The sequence below is a fragment of the Necator americanus genome, chromosome X, assembly GCF_031761385.1.
Source record: "Necator americanus strain Aroian chromosome X, whole genome shotgun sequence".
In the NCBI taxonomy this organism is placed as follows: domain Eukaryota; kingdom Metazoa; phylum Nematoda; class Chromadorea; order Rhabditida; family Ancylostomatidae; genus Necator; species Necator americanus.
The window spans coordinates 11,535,469-11,553,655 of record NC_087376.1 but is presented as its reverse complement, the minus strand read 5'-3'; the positions used below and the strand labels follow the sequence as shown (position 1 = coordinate 11,553,655).

General features: G+C 44.1%; 6 protein-coding genes across 6 annotated transcripts; 3 read left to right on the top strand and 3 right to left on the bottom strand.

Annotated features, from left to right (window-relative positions):
* Positions 1-55: 55 nt before the first annotated feature.
* RB195_022431 (uncharacterized protein) lies at positions 56-1,258 on the bottom strand (the record flags this gene model as incomplete). Its single annotated transcript, XM_064209550.1, has 1 exon — positions 56-1,258. One exon carries the CDS (start codon positions 1,256-1,258, stop codon positions 56-58), a length of 1,203 nt encoding a protein of 400 aa, XP_064065431.1.
* Positions 1,259-1,276: 18 nt separating this feature from the next.
* On the bottom strand, positions 1,277-3,330 carry RB195_022430 (uncharacterized protein; the record flags this gene model as incomplete). The annotated part of the gene is made up of 2 exons (XM_064209549.1): positions 1,277-1,741; positions 3,208-3,330. 2 exons carry the CDS (start codon positions 3,328-3,330, stop codon positions 1,277-1,279), a joined length of 588 nt encoding a protein of 195 aa, XP_064065430.1.
* A 347-nt stretch (positions 3,331-3,677) lies between these two features.
* On the top strand, positions 3,678-4,067 carry RB195_022429 (uncharacterized protein; the record flags this gene model as incomplete). Its single annotated transcript, XM_064209548.1, has 1 exon — positions 3,678-4,067. The coding sequence occupies one exon, from the start codon at positions 3,678-3,680 to the stop codon at positions 4,065-4,067; it is 390 nt and encodes a 129-aa protein (XP_064065429.1).
* Positions 4,068-4,645: 578 nt separating this feature from the next.
* Positions 4,646-4,996, top strand: RB195_022428 (uncharacterized protein; the record flags this gene model as incomplete). The annotated part of the gene is made up of 1 exon (XM_064209547.1): positions 4,646-4,996. One exon carries the CDS (start codon positions 4,646-4,648, stop codon positions 4,994-4,996), a length of 351 nt encoding a protein of 116 aa, XP_064065428.1.
* Positions 4,997-5,696: 700 nt separating this feature from the next.
* RB195_022426 (uncharacterized protein) lies at positions 5,697-14,414 on the bottom strand (the record flags this gene model as incomplete). The annotated part of the gene is made up of 4 exons (XM_064209546.1): positions 5,697-5,705; positions 13,975-14,094; positions 14,146-14,237; positions 14,321-14,414. The coding sequence occupies 4 exons, from the start codon at positions 14,412-14,414 to the stop codon at positions 5,697-5,699; spliced, it is 315 nt and encodes a 104-aa protein (XP_064065427.1).
* On the top strand, positions 10,329-11,003 carry RB195_022427 (uncharacterized protein; the record flags this gene model as incomplete). The annotated part of the gene is made up of 1 exon (XM_013445402.2): positions 10,329-11,003. The coding sequence occupies one exon, from the start codon at positions 10,329-10,331 to the stop codon at positions 11,001-11,003; it is 675 nt and encodes a 224-aa protein (XP_013300856.2).
* Positions 14,415-18,187: the final 3,773 nt, after the last annotated feature.

The following is an 18,187-nucleotide window of genomic DNA, read 5'->3' as shown; positions in this document are numbered from 1 at the left end:
CCTGCTTGCTCGCACGGCTGTCCTTCATCCAAGACTTTTTCAGTCCTATTAAGAATCACTCTTGTAAAGAGCTTGTAGATGACGGACAGTAAGAAGATTGGGCGATAGTTGCCGATGTCATGTGGATCTCCCTTTTTATACATAACACGGTTTTGCTGGTCTTCCACTGTTTAGGAACCTTGCATTCCGACAGGTAACGTGTAAAGAGTCTCGCCAGGGTGTTGATGAGTGCTGGTGGAAGGTTCTTCAGTTGTTCTGGTCTTATTCTGTCGGGACCGGGTGCCGTACGATTTCCTACCGACATGATAGCATGTCGTACTTCGGACGGGAGAACCTCTGGAATGACATGTCCATCTCTGCTCAGATGATGAGGAAGTAAGTGGACATGGCTGTCGAAGAGATCAGAGTAGAAGTCGTAGATGATTTTCTCCATCCCCCTTCTCGATGCAATGGTTGTTCCCTTCGGGTTCCGGAGAGCAGTCATCCTTGTCTTGCGACTGGCGAAGTCTCGACGGGCATAGCGGATGCTTTTCCCCGCCTCTGCAGCTTCAGCCAACACTTCTGCTCTTCTTTCTTTAAGGTCTTCCTTTATCGCCTCTCTGCAAAGCATTGCGAGAACGGACGTGAGTTCTTGGTTCCCTGCGGCTCGTGCTGCTCCACGCTGGCGTATCAGCTCAAGAGTTTCAAGAGACAGGCATCTCCTGGTGGTTTTAGAACTCTCAGCCTTCTTCGCGTAGTCGTGAAGGTGTTCAACGAGCCGGTCATATTCCTCGTCGATGTTGTCCATTGCGGAATCTTCCCAAAAGCCGGCTAATGTAGCGAAGAGATCCCAGTTGATGACAGTTCTGGGATTTCTCCCTCTGAACTTGGCGGCTTTCTCTGCTCTCCTTGTGAAAGAAAATCTTCCTCGGAGGAGGCGATGGTCCGATCCCGTATAGAACTTTGGTACAACAGCGACGTCCGTCAGGCAGAACCTTTTATTGACGATGACGTGGTCTATTTCATTACGGTACCCTCCACCGGGTGATTCCCACGTCCAGCGTAGAGAGGAGGGCTTCTGGAATTGCGAGTTCCCATGGATGATCTTAGTCGTCATGATGAACTCGGAGAGCCTCTCCCCCTGGTCGTTCCATTGTAGGCCGTGGGTCCCGATGTGAAGTTCCTCCAGCGTTCTTCTTGGGCCAACTTTGACGTTGAAATCGCCAATTATGAGCTTGTAGAAGGCATGATCTTCCCGGTAGAACTTCTCCAGGTCCATATAGAAAGCTACGACTTCTTATTCTTCGTAGCTTGATGTTGGAGCGTAAGCGACGAAGATAGTCAAAGCTGGTGTTGAACCACATCTTCTCATCCGCAGACGTCCGATTCGGGTCGTAAGTTGTTCGAAAGAGTCGATGTTCTTTGCCATACTCGTGTTGACGAGGACGCCAACTCCACCAACACCTCTACTGTCGCATGTTTCTAAGAACGGTTCTTCTCCAGTTTCATATACGGCGTTGAGAGGGTGACGTCGTCTCGTCTCGGTCAGTCCAATGACGTCGTACTTGATCTTCTTAGCTTGCATCATCAGATCTTCGATGGCCGCTTCCGATGCAAGCGTATGTGCGTTATAAGTACAGATCGCTATCCTAGTCCTTTTCCGTTTCGGTAGCCTACATGACTGCTGCAACCCCGTCCTACCTGGCGCTACCGTACCAGGCTTTCCTCCGGAATCAGGAGACTCTTCTATTACTGTGTTTTGCTTAAAATTTTAAAACCCATGGGCAGGTTGCAAGCCTCTAGTCCCATGAGTTTTTGGGAGAACTTCCGTTCTCGCGGAGTGGACATGTGGAGCTTATTTGTTGAAGGCGACTCCAAACCGCCTCCCTTGCACTTCACAGTCACTTGATTGCAGGCTTTTGGCCGGACAGACGTGCGGGATGCAAGGATGTCATGAGTCAGTCCTGGCTCAGCAGAAACAGGGAGTCCATCCCCTGAACCCACCTGCGTCTCTGGGCAGGCACAAGGTCGCTTTTGGTCCGCGATTAGCCCCCTATCCGCCACCTGGGGACGCGCCACGTAGCTTCGCGACTAACCGGCTGTGATCCCTCTAGTGAGGGAGATCCGTGGTTAAGCGGATCATCTTCGATAATTGCCTTCTGTAGATGGCCGTCAACTTCAGGAGCGCAGCCGCGAGCTTATTTATCTTCGAGGCTCATATCCCACAACGAAACCTTTGCAACCAGCGCCGTACCGTGGAAGTTACTTCCGTCACCCCATTAACGTTGATATTTCCGAGCTGTCTCCGCTGCAAACCTGCCCAGTTTGAAATCGTAGAAGATTTGGTGAAAATCTTGCCTGAACATATTATCTTCTAATTCTTGGTACTGACCTAATGCTGATTCTCGTCCAAATTTTTTTCAGCATTAATAAGCACAACGAAATGCGTTACAAAATGGTATACCGCTTCTATTATTAAAGATGAGGGTAACCGAAAAAAACTGTCGCGAAGAAAAGGCAACGAAAAACGCACATTATTTTTGCGCCAACTTAATAAATCCGAACCAAAGAAGCCAAATCGTTGTGCTTACCTAAGTAGCCGCACTGCTACGATGTAACTGGACTTCCGCGTGAAAGAATTGCTACACTAATACTAATAAGAATGCGACCCGTATATGACCCCATAGATCAAAAACCGCAGTTTTTGATATAGAACCACCTCGTTGATCAAGGCTGTGCACCCTTCCTTCCTATTCATTTTTAGACCTTTAGCGCTTATCCAAATCACCTCGAAAAGCGGGAGTCACCATTTGTGGTTCGGGTCGTTGCGGCTATCCAGGAAGAAGCATTTTCATGATTGGGTAGACACATTAGATACGCTAGAGATCATACATTTACCTTCTTTGCCGAATACACATATTACACAGTTTGTAATTAGGCAAATGCGATCGTAAATGCTGTATAGAACGGGCGGAAGTTCGTCCTCCTGCAAGTTCTTCCAACCTGAAGAGTTCAACACATCCCACATTCCGACTTCTCGGAATCGGAAGCCTAGCTAAAAGTAAACCATTGCTAAGATTCACCAACGTCTTAGTAAAATGTAGCAAGGTGGCTCCCTGATCCATGTAGGGTGGACGACGACTCGGCGAAAACTAAGCTCGTCATGGCAGGGCTGGTTAGTACGGGAAAAGTCTATCTGCTACTCCAGCATATACACTGCCTCAGTACCCTGCACAATGGGTCTTGCCGTCTCAGACGTGGGACGGTATGGCTATGTGAGAGGCGATCAAATCTCAAGTTGCCGAGGACGTCTTTGATACTGGACCAAGTGGACACACGCCAACCCGCCATGGAGACTGTACTTAGAACGCGAAAGCAGTATCCACAGACGCTGACCTGCATGCCCTTCTCGGAGCTGCAGAGCGTATAAAATCTCACGTGACTGCTCTGCAGGAGACCAATTGCAGAAGGAGCGACAGATGAACGACGGTACACTCGTCACTCGTGGAGAGAAGGTTCCGTCGCGAAATGAAGGAGGTGTTGATTTTGTTGCGCACCCATGTTTTGTACATCACAGGATCGGAAGTTTTGGACTAGGGGACCGGAATGAAAACGGCAATCATCTCGGCGCTGCTGTCTGCCGCACGCCTCTTTCATGAGAGTTCTCTTTTCACGAAGAAAGATCATCGTCGGTGGACATGGGAATCGTCCAATGGCGCGACTCGTGCGGAGACCGACCACACACCAGCCAGAATTGGTGTCGACTTGACGTATCGGTAGTACCATTCTTTTGTAGTGGTTCTGACCACCGTCTTCTTCGCGCGAAAATACGACTTAGCCACACGATGGAAAGGAACATCTGCTATCGGCAACGAAGGAGAAAAGAAGTCCACAATGATAGCGTACTTGAGGACTCCTTGTTCCAAAATGACTGGGAAATCGAGGACAAAGTCAAACGCCAAACGTGGACTACGAGTTGCCGCTTAGAGGAATACGAGCTTGTGCTGAAGGTGCCTCGAAGCCGCGCAAGACGAACTTGGATCGAATTACGAAAACCACCAAGGAATTGCTGGAAGGAAGGACATTGAGGCTTCATCTGAATGCACCACACATTGAGCACTTAGTAGCAAGCACTAGCTAAAGAAAAGCGCTGCAGGAGGATCTTTCGAGATACAGGCAGAAGAAGATTCTGGAAGCAGTGCAAAGAAAAACGAGTAAAGAAGTGTCGCAGGGATCACCGCGAAAATAACATTCCGCTAGAAGCCTTGCTGAGCAAAGACGGAACTCACACCTCTTCTCGTCGTGAGATCAAAATCTTACGGAGTGGTACTCAAACCTTCTCAACAACTCATGTGTCAAGCGCGATCATCCCTACTGGTAAAGCTCCACCACGGATTCTCCCTTCGGAAGTACGAGTCGCTATGGAGAGCATAAATCTGGCACAGCCCCCGGACCTGATTTTATATCAGCAGACTTCTTTCGGGCTGGTAGCTGTGCACTTCATGTGATCTTAGCGGCGCACATGACGTCCTGCTTTCAGAAAGAAAGGATCCCAGATCAGTGGAAGACCTCGCGAACCGTTCTTATCCATAAAAAGTGGTGCCGAGATGACTTTAGAAATTACCGCCCGATGTGCTTGTTGGGTGTGTTATACGAAGTATTCACTATGATCCTCCTCAAGCGCATATCTAGGACGCTGGATGAAGCTCAGCCTCAGGAACAAGTTGGATTACGTCTGGGGTTTAGCTGCCTGGACCACATCCACACCTTGTCGAGAGCCATAGAGATTTGCCAGGAATACCGCCTGACCCTAACCTGCATCAACTACGAAAACGCATTCGACAGAGTTCGCACCTGTCAGAGAAGCTACGGACCTATTGACGGACCAAACGTGGGTAGGCACTGCTTCCAATCCAGAAAGAAAAAAAGCCAGACAATGCGAGCAATGTCCCGTCTTCGCGACCCAGCGGAATATATATCGGAAGCGAAACATAGTTGGGCCGGTCATATTATGTGAAAAATCGACAATAGATGGAATGAAAGAACGCTAGGGTGGATCCCAAGAGATGCTAAGCGTCCTCGAGGGAGACCGCCGACGAGATGGGGTGATGTGTTTGCTACACGGATGGACCAGCTGAGAACTCAGCTGGATACGGCTCAAGAATCTCGTCAACATCAATCGCGAAAACTGAGTACATCTTGGATGACAATGGCGAGGGAACGAAACGAGTGGAAGAGATGCTGAGGCCCATACGTCGAGTGAAGAAGGGTCATCTAAATATCCAAATTAGAATAATAAGGAAACATAAAACGTCATAATAAACTCTTCTCTACTACTGGCCAAATGGCATAGGAGACATGGAGGACAGCCATTATCTTGTGATTTTTCAGGAGACAGGCATCAGATAGAAGTACGCATTGATTCATAGTTCACCCATCTACATACCAGTGCGAACTGTTGGCTTCGCAGGCTCATGACCCAACACATTTAATTTGAATTAATTAATTAATTTAATTTCATTCAACACATTTATTGCTCAATGTAAGTTCTCAACGAAAAAGCAACTTAGAATTACGAGATACCAACACAAATTGCAAATAGTTCGATTTCTGAAGAGTTGTTGCTCAGATCAAAACAACCTGAGGCTTGGTACAGTTGTGTGGGCGGCTCCGCATGTAGCGGCGCGGTCGAGATCCACGGGGTACAATGGCCAGCTTCACTTGGACTGCAACAATGAGTGTTACTAGGGAGCCTCCGTCTTCGATTTCAACAACTCGTTCCACCGCGCCGCTTGGAGCAGAATGGTCAAAAAAGGTACCAGCATGATGTGCTGCCACGTACCTATAAGCTTAGTCGCCGATAATTGCGCAACATCGCTACTGACAGCATCAGAACCGCAAAAGCAGCCTTGTCGCCCCTATTGCTATTTTTCTATCTTCCAGATGTCCCGCCCATAACGCCATCCCTACCATTCCACCACAGTTGACAGCAAGAGGTGAATTTAAAAAAAAACTTTTGATCGTTTTTATACTTCATTTTTTTTTTGCAAATTAAGCATTTCCTTCTGCTCAACTATCTAAGTAAAGTTGACTTGCAATGCCTGACACGGCGCAAAGAATCCCTCGCAGACGCGCATTATACCTAAGTCGGTAAGGTAGGGTGATGCTTGTTCATCATTCGTGTATATAACAGAACATTCATTTCGTGCATGGAATAAATGGAAATGAAGCGGTAAAACACTGTAGAAATGAGCTATCTAGTTTTATCCAATAAAAGTGTAAATCTAAGCAACAATTAAAATATATAACATGCGTTCCATATGAACATATCTATATGAGAATTTGGGAAAACACTGATCTAAATAGTTTTTTTTCAGTTACATTAGCAAAACACCAATATGAACGTTCAATGTGTATTGAAGAACGGTCACCCACCTCATGGAGACACGCTATCATAATTCCCCTTACCAAGAAGTTATCCGTCACGGAATCCAGAAATTACCGAGGAATATCACTGCTGCGTGTAATGTACAAGGTTTTGGAGCGGATCATCAGTTACATAAACGAACATACGGCGCCAACATTTATTTATCATTAGGGTTCTTATGCAGTAACTTGAAATTCATTCTATTTTAGAGTGTAGGAAAAATATGTAGCGATAAGTGTGAAGTTCCTCAGATCATACTAATATAGGTCGTGATAATAGCACATCACTTATTCCCTTTTTCATCTCTGTTAACAGATAATAAGTGCTCAACTTGCCTCATTCGCATATTACAACCTGCTGCGTGAACTCACTTTTTACTCCTTTCCTTCTACCTCCTAAATTCGCAGTTTCCATTGTTTTCGGTAGCAACGCGAACATCGCGCAAGGGAGCATTCGACGGTAAGAAGAAGGCTTGGTTTAGATGGTCCTAGGCGGTCGTGGAGACTCCGCAAGTGATGGAACGGCAGCCTTATTTACATGAAATCGCGCAGCGCTGTAGGCGGATCATCGACGGTCAGCCGATCTCTTATTAAATACTAAATAGTTAAGTGAGTTAAAAAATATGCTAAAATATCGATCAACAGAAAATTTTCTAAAGCAACTCTTCTAATCTGATTTATAAGTGGATGGTTTCGCAATGCATCACATTGAAGAAACCAATTTTAACAATTGAGGAACAAAGATTTCCATCCGCATTTCCGAACAGCCCATCATGCATTTGTACTTACTTACAAGGTTTCAATTTTTTGTTTCTCGTTCGCTTTAAGCCGCACATCATAGGAGCCATGGCGGTGACGAAATGAGAGAGGAGAATGTGGGCGGGGTGTAACCGCGATAAAGCGCAACAAGAGCAAGGAGGTGGTTGTGAAACTAACGCTATCAGGAGCCACGCCCCACAATTATCAACGCTAACCTGCTGGATACGCGGCGGCACATCACAAGTGTAACTCTTAACCGCCCCTATCACCTTATAAGTACATTGTGGAAAGTCTTTATAAGTACATTGTCGAAAAAGGAGCAGTACGTACGCGAGTTAAGCGCCCAGATGGTCGCCCGTATAATCAAACATTGTACGGTTGCTCTGGTAGCCATTAAGACTAAAATATAGCAGACAAAATTCTATAATATAATAAAATGCCTCTATCTAATATCGAACTCCTTTCCTCCTCTTTTCTTTCTCCCTTCTCCTTTCATTCTCCTCTTCTCCTTTCCCTTCTCCCTTCTCTCTTCATACCTCCTCCTTCCCTTCCTTTATCCCTTCACTATCTTTCTTACTCCCACCCCTTCCTACAACCTCCTGTTGATAAAATACCACCGTACGCCTGACCATGGTCAAGACCTTTCCGGCTTTTAACCCACTGTAGCAGACATAAGGAGCATACTCATTAGTTTCACGCACGGATCTCCCTCACCAGAGGGATCACAACAGGTTAGTCGCGGCACTAGGTGGCGCGCCCCACGTGGCGGATAGGAGGCTAATCGCGGACCAGAAGCGACCTCCTGTCTGCCCTGAGACGATTCAGGGGATGGATTCCTTCTTTCTGCTCTGGCAGGACTGAATTATAACATCCTTATGACCAGCATATAGGTCCGGCCAAAAGCCTGCATTCAAGTGACTGAGAGGTGCAAGGGAGATGGTTTGGAGTCGCCTCCAACAAATAAGCTCCACCTGTTCACTCTGGAAGAACGCAACGTTCTCCCAAAGATTCATGGGACCAGAGGCTTGCAACCTGCCCATGGGCTTTAGAATTATACGCATGTCACAAACCAAACCAATTATGCAAACCAGGAAGATGAAGTACGACGTCATAGGACTGACTGAGACGAGATGAGGCCACCCTTTCAAAGCCGCATATGAAACTGGAGAAGAACTATACTTAGAAACACGCAGCAGTAGAGAAGTTGGTGGATTTGGTGTCCTCGTCAGCACGAGAATGGCAAAGAACATCGACTCTTTCGAACAAATTACGATCCAAATCTGCGGGTGAGAAGATGTGATCTAACGCCAGCTTCGACAATCTTCGTCGCTTACGTTCCAAAATCAAGCTACGAAAAATAAGACAAAAGTTTCTATATGACCTAGAGAAGGTTTGCAGAGAAGACCACACTTTCTACAAGGTCATTGTTGATGCGTATAGAACTCTGGCACAACAGCGACATCCGTCAGGCAGAACTTTTTACTGACGATGATGTGGTCGATTTCAGTATGATGTCCTTCAGCGGATGACTCTCATGTCCAGCGTAGAGAGGAGAGCTGGAATTGCGAGTTCCTATACGTTGTCTTAGTTGTCATGATAAAGTCGGAAAGCCTCCCTTCCTGCTCATTCCATTGTAGACCGTGAGTTCCGATGTCACATTCTTCAGGCGTTCTTCCGGAGCCAATCTTGGCGTTAAAATCATCTGATTCCGTGTAATCATTTTTTGTGTTTCTATGTAAAAATCGATGTGAACAGAATTTTCGACATAGGTGCGATGGAAAGGAACCGGACTATCTTCAGGTGAAGGGGGCTAGCTCATAGGGTATTGATGAGAATCCCTTTGCCAATCGTCCAAAAACGAAGGGGTCCCTTCGCCAACCGTCCAAAAGTGAAGGGGTCGGAGCACTTCTACGACTGCCGCATGTATGACTTTCGACTATATGCTTAGTTCCAATATCACCTTTGGAGGATCTGTCTGCTGATTGTGCATCAGCTTTACTACTGTTGCGCATACCGTGTTGGTGACGTAGTGCTATCTTTCCGTTAGGTACGTTACCACTTTCCTTTTGCAATTAATGTTAAATCTGAATCGGTTAGCTCCATTTGGCCTAAGATGAAAGGGTTGAGTTGTGTATTCTGTTGCTTCTGGGAAAAATTTGGTTTCTGGCTGTTCTAGCTGTTGTTTTTCTGAGAAACTCCCTTCACTGTTGGGCTTCTTTCACCATATGCCGACTTGACGTGATATCAGTAATTTTTCTGCAGCTTGTATAGCTGAACAGCGTTTTACTTTACCACATGCCGACTTGACGTGATGTCAGTAATTGTTCTGCAGCTTGTAGAGCTGAACAGCGAGCAAACGGCCAATATTGTTATTGCCCTTCATTCGTTCTAATCTTTCGTCATCGTTGCCTTTTTTAGAGCTTGGAATTAAACGGCTCGTAATCTACCCGTCCCACGGATCTCCCTCATTAGAGCGCTCACAACCGGTTAGTCGCGAGGCTACGTGGCGGATGGGAGGATAATCGTGGACCAAAAAAGATGGACTCCCTGTTTCTGTTGTGCCAGGATCGGCTCGCAGTGCTATTGTATCCGGTATGTCGGTCCGGCCAAAAACTTGCAATAAAGAGACTGGGAAGTGAAAGAGAGGGGGTTGGGGTCGCCTCCAACAAATAAGCTCAATGTCCATTCCGCGAGGATGAAACGTTCTCAAGAAACTCATGAGACTAGAGGCCTGCAACCTGCTCATGGGTTTTAAATTTATATGCAAGACACATATAATAAGAAAAGTCTCCTGATTCCGGAGGAAGGCCTGATACGGTAGCGCCAGGAAAGACGGGGTGACAGGAGTCATGTAAGCTACCGAAATGGAAAAGGACTGGGATGACGATCTGTATTTATGACGTCCCTACGCTCGCATCGGATGCGGCCACTGAAGATCCAATGATGTAAGTAAGGAAAATTAAGTACGACGTCACAGGACTGACCGAGACGAGACAACGCCACCCACTCAGCGCCGTGCATGACAATGGAGAAGAACTGATCTTAGGAACATGCGACAGTAGAGGAGTTGGTGGAGTTATTGTCCTCGTAAACACAAATATGGCAGTGAACATCGATTCTTTCAAACAGCTTACAACCCGAATCGGACCTTTACGGATGAGAAGATGTGGTTCAACGCAAGTCTTGACAATGTTCATCGCTTACACTCCAACATCAAGCTACGAAGAAGTCGCTTTTATATGGATCTAGAGAAGTTCTACAACAAAGATCATACTTTCTACGAGGTCATAATTGCTAATTTGAACGCCAAAATTGGCCCCAGAAGAACGCCTGAAGAACTTCACATCGGAACCCACGGCCCACAATGGAATGAGCAAAAAGAGAGGCTTTCCGAGTTTATAATGACGACTAAGACAATCCATAGGAGCTCGCAATTCCAGCTCTCCTCTCTACGCTGGACGTGGGAGTCATCCGCTGAAGGACACCATTCTGAAATCGACCACATCATGGTCAGTAAAAGGTTTTGCCTGACGGATCTCCCTATTGTACCAAAAATTCATACGAGATCAAACCATCGCTTTCTTCGAGGAGGATTTTCTTTCACACGGAAGGAAGAAAAAGCCGCGAGGTTTACAAAGCGAACTCCCAGAACCATCATAGACTGGGAGCTCTTCGCTCCGTTTGTCGGCTTCTGGGAAGATACCGTCATGGACAACATCGACGACGAATATGAACGGCTTGTAGAACATCTTGAGGACTGTACGAGGAAAGCGAAGAGTTTCGAAACAACCAAGAGGCGCATGTCTTCGGAAACTCTAGAGCTTAGAGCGTCAGAGTGAAGCTGCAGGCCACAAAGAACTTACGTCCGAGCTCGCAAATCTTTGAGAGGCGATAAAAGAGAGGAAAGCAGAAATGTTGGCCGAAGCTGCAGAGGCGGGACAGAGCATTCGCTACGCCCGTCGGAACTTCGTCAATCGTAAAATAGAAATGACTGCTCTCCACACCCCAGCGGAACAACTACAGCATCGAGAAGGGGAATAGAGAAGGTCATTCACGACTTCCACTCAGATCTTTTGGACAGCCACGTCCACTTGCCTCCTCACCACATGAGGGAAGATGGACATGCCATTCCAAAGGTCGTCCTTTCCAAAGTCCGAGATGCAATCATGTCGGTAAAGTGTCGTACTTCATCCGGTCACGACAGAATCAGGCCTGATCATCTGAAGTACCTACACCGCTGTCCACATCATACTGGCGAGGATCTTCACTCGTTATCTGTCGGAATGCAAAGTTCCCTAACAATGGAAAACGAGGAAGACCGTGCTTTGTATAACAAGGGAGACCCACAAGATATTTATTTATTTATTGAAAACACCTGCAGGTGTGCTATAAAACAAAAAAAAAAGATGGAACAGAGCTTACTAGAATTTCGCCTGAATTTTACACAATAAGATTGTCCCTTCAAAGTATGAGGAGTGGTGGGTTGGCAGGTCATTCCCCTGCTACAAAAGGTGAGAAATCCTCACGCGAGATCCTTTTCCCAGACCCAGAACACTGTGGTAGATAAACGGATACCAGGGTTTGGAAGACCAACTTCGTTATTGGACGATTGGCAAAGGGATCCTCATCAATACCGTATGAGCTAGCCCCTTTCACCTGAGGATGGTCCGGTTCCTTCCCATCGCACCTATGTCGAAAATTCTGTTCACATCGATTTTCGCATAAAAACGCAAAAAATGATTACAAGAAAGCAGACTGCAAACGAATTTGAACTTGCAATCCAAAAAACTGAAATTTGAACAATATCAGGTAGAGGAAGTATCGAAAGTCCCAGACGACCATCTTCTCACCCATGATCATTGGGCAATGCCGTTGTCGTGAAGCGTCCGCAATCCAATTAATACAACCCAAATAAGCAGCAGAAGCTCTCTACCTATACAATGAATTTCAGAATATCATTGTTCTACTACCCGATGCAATGAATTGCATCCCTGGGGACACAGGAACAATTAAAGCTGTTTCAAACGCCTTCTTCTAATTACTAGGATGAATTGAGCCAGATCACATTCGTGGTCGTGAATTATTCCCCTTTTTAGCTCTATTCTCTGTTCGCAAATACGGTCGGCATATTCCTTTCCGTTATAGATTATGAACGACCGATACTTTCCAAATCTTTGATTTTGGGTTTGTTCAAAATCACTCAGCTATCATTTCTCTGTTTCATGGAAGACAATAAAATTCAAAAAAAAAAAAAAAAAGAAACAGTTAAACGTAGCGTATCACGAAATTGACCGAGTGTGAAAAACTGATGGAAAACATGAAGTTCGAGGAGGGAGTTCACGATGTAGATTACGAGTTACGAATATGAGCGTGGTCCGACTCAATTTCACATATTCGTCCTAAGAAGCCACATGGGAAACGTTTGCTCTAGGAGGTTCGTCAATACGCGCCAGCATTGTGCACGCTCCAATCCACTCAACAGCAGAGTCTTTGGTTCTGCTTGTATAGACTGCTGGAAGACCTCTTTTATCTCCGACCGCTCGCACGTGCGTGCGGCACGTGCACAAAGGTTCTAACTTACCTCGTAGAAATGAAAACCATATGCTGTGCTCTTTTTTAAGCCTATTAAAGGTGTCACTCCACGAATCTGAAGTGGTACGGATTTCAGGTGGAGTATTCGTATACGGGATTGTAGATTATGGAGAGGAAGGTGACTCCGTCCATTTCTTCCTAATTGCTGTAAAAAAGACCCGGAATATACGGCTTCTAGCCTTCTGGTGCAATATTTTCTACAAGGAGTTCGACTGGAGCGCGCCAGCCTTGTACGGCGTCTTCCGTGCCGTTTTTACGGCAATTAGGAAGAAATGGACGGAATCACCCCCCTTTCTGTAATCTACTATCCCGTATACGAATACTCCACCTGAAATTCGTACCACCTCAGATTCGTGGGGTGATGCCCTTAAAGGAAATTGAGGGTTGGATTACGGGTGCACGTGCAGTCGTAATCTACATCCAAACTCTTTGGTTTCCGTCAGGTTTCCGGACTACATCAATTTCGTGATACGTTGTCTATAAGTCGTTTGTCAGTTCCAAAAAGAACCAATCTTCGTTAGATCCTGAGTAAAACGTTCTAAGAGATACTATCAAAAGTGCAGACCATTGTCCGATTTCACGTATACCTAGAGGTAAGAGTGTGGTTCATAACTATGAACATGATCAAGCTGAATTCCCACTAATAATTCGAGAAAAAGGAATGAAAACAGCTCTGGTCGCACACGTGTTCGAACGACTTGAAGCACGCTGCGGTTATGCAAGCGGCTGCACTCGAAGCGACACCGTCAATGTATCGACGTGGAACCATTATACGCAAACTGCAGAGATGTGTGATCCTAGCAACGGTCCCACGTCAATCCTATCCGCCACATTCTACTGCGCCGCTTACGCAACTGCGCCGTGCTTCATCTCGTTTTGATCCAACTATATATTGATTGTATTGCGGACGTTGAACAAAACCGGAACTACACGTATTCGATCGCGCAGTAAGTTATGTCGTATGGGAGACGAAGGGTGTTCCTCGCGCATTTCTAAATGTTTAGGCGGATTTGAGTGCGATCACCCTCATAATCATAAATAACATCTTACCCTTATTTATTGCAAAGAGATCCCGACACCGCCAATTTCGTGCTATGCTACTTTGGCGAAAACAGAATTTAAAGGAAAATTCTAAATCAACCCCAAAAATCCCACCAAATTCCCAATAGAAAACTGGATAGGCGTCGGTATTTATAAGCCGATCATAGTATAACTTACACAGGGCTCCATCATAAGGGGTTTAAAACTATCTTGCTTCACTGTCTCCTCGACTTGACGGAATAAAAAAGCAGCTTTTTTCGATCCATCGAGCAAAACCATCACTCTTCTATCTCTGCCCTAAAGACTCAAATTTTGAACTAAGACTAAGAAATGTAAAACAAAAATAACCTTGAATACTCTTTCCTTCGTCACTGCACTTCTGAATTTCGATTTTATCATTATTAAAAAGCAGCCTCCACAATATTCCATCATAGTACCACCTAGCAAAGCGAAGCATGAATTGTGAAGAATACAAACAGAATAATGTTCCATTGATAAAATGAAAAAGTTCGAATAAACTCACTGCGTTGAACACTTTCGTCTGAGCACTTCACGCACTTCTTCGTGACTCCATTAGTAGTTGCAATATGTACTTGGGCATGTTTTAAATTTTCCATTTCAGGTAGGAGAAAAATTGCGAGAATTCCGTCTCCTGAAAGAAAGCTCCAGGGGAAATCTTCGCTGTTAAGTTCTTCTGATGAGCAGGCAGACTCGTATCAAAACTTACACCCAGCCGAGGGAGGCTCCGCCCTTTGGACCAATGCTAATGTGCCGCGAAATCCAAAATAGAGCAGGTAACCACTTCCTCTGCTGTTTCAGAGGAGTAGGCTCAGGGAAGGATAGAAGCTGAATGCCATACGGTACTCCATGAACTTTGAACTGATGGTGAATGATGATACCATAACAAATGAGGAGAAAATCACAATAAGTCGTAATACAGGAAAAGAAAGTATGACCTTCAGATTTAAAAGTAAGTGAGGGATGAAACTGGAATAAAGGTTCTTGATCCTTACCTTGTAGCTAACGATGATTACTTCAAGTAACTACATAGGGGCGGGTGTGGTGTAGCGGTCAGAGGTTCCGCTTCCTGCACGATCGATCGGAGGTTCGAATCCGCCCTAGTGCTCACCAAACCTTTCATCCTTCCGGAGTCGATAAATTGATACCAGACTTGTCCGGGAGGACAAAAACACTGACTTGACACATCGGCTAGCCACCGCAAGTTATTGTATAGGCCAGTTGCACGTTCGTGAACCACAAACGATTCTGAATTGAACGTGGGGGCGCATACCAAGCGGATTGATTAACGCCAGAAACTTTATCCTTAACTTTAACTACATTGCTAGTACTTTTCTTGTTTTTGTTTCTAGTTTTCTTCTCGTTATTCCACTTCTTGTTGTACTGCTTTGCTTATTTATTATTATCACTTGTTTGATCTGCATTTTCATTTTCTTTCTCATCTTCCGCGTCGTCTTTTTTTACTTGATTTAATCCTCCATTCCATGTTTTTTACAGGCGGATTTCTTTCAACATAATTAAGTTCACAGCCGTTTTCGCTTGACTTCCACAGTATAAAGTGTATCTTGACAGTATTACCGGACACCCGCTTTTCAGCTCGCTGTTACTTAGCTTCAGTACCAAGAGAAGAAGAAACGGCGGTGTTCTTTTTTATGATTCCTTTTTCTTTCTTTTTTCAACTTTTCTATGATATTTTTCTCATTATTTAATAGCATCAATAGAGCCGAAGTCCCTCAATGGTTTCGATTTGGTTTCACGTTTTTCGAGCAGTTTGCAGCGAAGAGCGAAGGTTCCCATTGATCTCTGTGTTCGTAGAACACTCCACTCCAATATATTTCGTTCGTACGGCCACCGTAGTATCTTTAGAGTAAGCGGATAGTTGGGAACTGGTAAAATGGCGGAAATGAAATGAAAGTTTAGTTAGGTCTTAGTGTTTAGAGAATTACTAATTCGGCAAATTTCTTCATTCGTCTTTCTTTGAAAAATGCAAGGATTAACTTTGAATGTGAAGAGAGGTTGATTTCCCTTTCCGTCTCAAAAGTTGATCCAATAATAGCAGAAAACTCTAAAAAGGATATTCAAACTAAATCCAAGGATGCCAAAAACAAACTCTATCGGAAACTTTTTACATACATACTTGAAGTTGCAACTTCAAGTAATATCTGAGAACGCTACATAGGCTTTGTAATGGACCACTCCGGTTTTCCTTCGTTTTTTTCATCATAAGTCCCAATATTGGAGCAACATAATTCAGGATGTTTTGTAGAAAAAGTACTTTCTCCAATTAGAAAGAGATACTGAGGAAGAGTCTTTAAATACATTTGGGAAACCTCCACTATTTTTCTATGTGAATTGTGTTCCTTTAGCATCAGTGCTCTTGTCCTATATTAATGCGATTTAAGTGTCGATTATCATATAGTACGCGTTCTCCAACTAGGAGCAAAGTAAGCAACACAATTATAAGCTGGGAAGTAAAGACGGAGTGAAAAGGAGAGTAAATGTTAAGAAGAAAAAGTGAAAAGCACAAACAAAAACAAGAGTGGATCTAAGAACAGTGAGACACCACGAAAATGAAACTAACATGAGTGAAGTAAACGTGTGGAACATTGTAGAAGGTAAACTTGTTTTATAAAGCATGGTACATGAGTAAAAACCAGCACCCTTTCTGAGGAGACAAAAAGAATAAAGTAGAAATAAAACCTAGAAAAGGCACAAAAGTACAACCTTAGAAGACAGAGAAACAAGACAAAATAATCATAATAAGCAAGACAAAAGAATAAGACAAAACAATGAGACAGAGAAACAATCAAAGTAGAACGGAAAAACAAGACAAGTAGAACAGAAGTGATACAAAAAATGAAAATACAAATTGAATAGGAAAAGCAATACAAAAACAAATGGAAAAACGGGAAGAAAACTGGAAAGAGGAAGAGGAAAAGATGTTAGCTATGCACTTAGCTGAAGTGATCGTTGTTAACTGCATGATAAGGATCAAAAACCCCGAATTACAGCTTCATCCTTTGCTTAGTTTGACTCATGTCTAGACTTACACCCGGCTGCGGGAGGCTCCGCCCCTTGGACCAATGCTAACGGGCAGCAACATTCAAAATGGTATAATGGGTAACTAATTCCTCTGCTGTATCAGAAGATTAACATTAGAAAAAGCTAGAAGACGTGTGCTTTACGGTGCATCACGTACTCTTACCATAAAACAAACGAGAAGAATATTACAATAAGTCGTAATTCAAGGAAGAAAAGAATTATGATCTCCGATTTTCAAACTGAGTAAGGGATGAAGCTGGAATTCGGCGTTTTTGATCCTTATCATGCAGCTAACGACGATCACTTCAACTAAGTGCATAGCTAACATCTTTTCCTCTTCCTCTGTCCAGTTCTCTTCCCGTTTTTCCATTTGCTCTTCCTTATTTAATTTGTATTTTCATTTCCTTTCATTTTTTGCATCACTTCTGTCCTACTTGTCTTGTTTCTCCGTTCTACTTTCACTGTTTTTCTGTCTCATTGTTTTGTCTTATTCCTTTGTCCTGCTTATTATGATTATTTTGTCTTGTTTCTCTGTCTTCTAAAGTTGTACTTTTGTGCCTTTTCTAGGTTTTATGTCTACTTTATTCTTTTTGTGCCCTCAAAAAGGGTACTGGTTCCAACAGCTTTGGTTTTATTCATGCACCATGTTTTATAACACAAGTTTACCTTCTACAATGATCCACACGTTTACTTCACTCATGTTAGTTTCATTTTCGTGGTGTCTCACTGTTCTTAGATCCATTCTTGTTTTTGTTTGTGCTTTTCACTTTTTCTTCTTAACATTTACTCTCCTTTTCACTCCGTCTTTACTTCCCAGCATGTAATTGTGTTGCTTGCTTTGCTCCTAATTAGATAATGCGTACTGCATGATAATCGGCACTTAAATCACGTTAATATATGAAAAGGACATAAAAGCTAAAGGAACAGAATTCGCATTAAAAAAATAATGAAGGTTCCTCAAATGAAAGTAAATACTCTTTTCCAGTATCCCTTTCTAATTGGAGAATGTACTTTTCTACAAAAATTATAGATTACACGGCTCCAACATTGATACGAGATAGCGAAAAAAGTACGAAAGAAAGCCAGTGCGGTCCATAACAAAACTTAGCGTTTTCAGACTTTACTTGAAGTTTCAGCTCGTAAATATTTTCAATCGACTTTTTTTTCGTCTTTGGACTCGCTTTTGAGATTTTTTTCTTTGAAAGAGCAGTTTTCTTCTACTTTTCAACCAATTTTGGAGACAGAAAGGGAAACCAAACCCTCTTCGTGGTTCAAAATTAGGCCTAGCGCTTTTCATAGGAAGTAAACGTGTGAAATTTGTCGACATAGA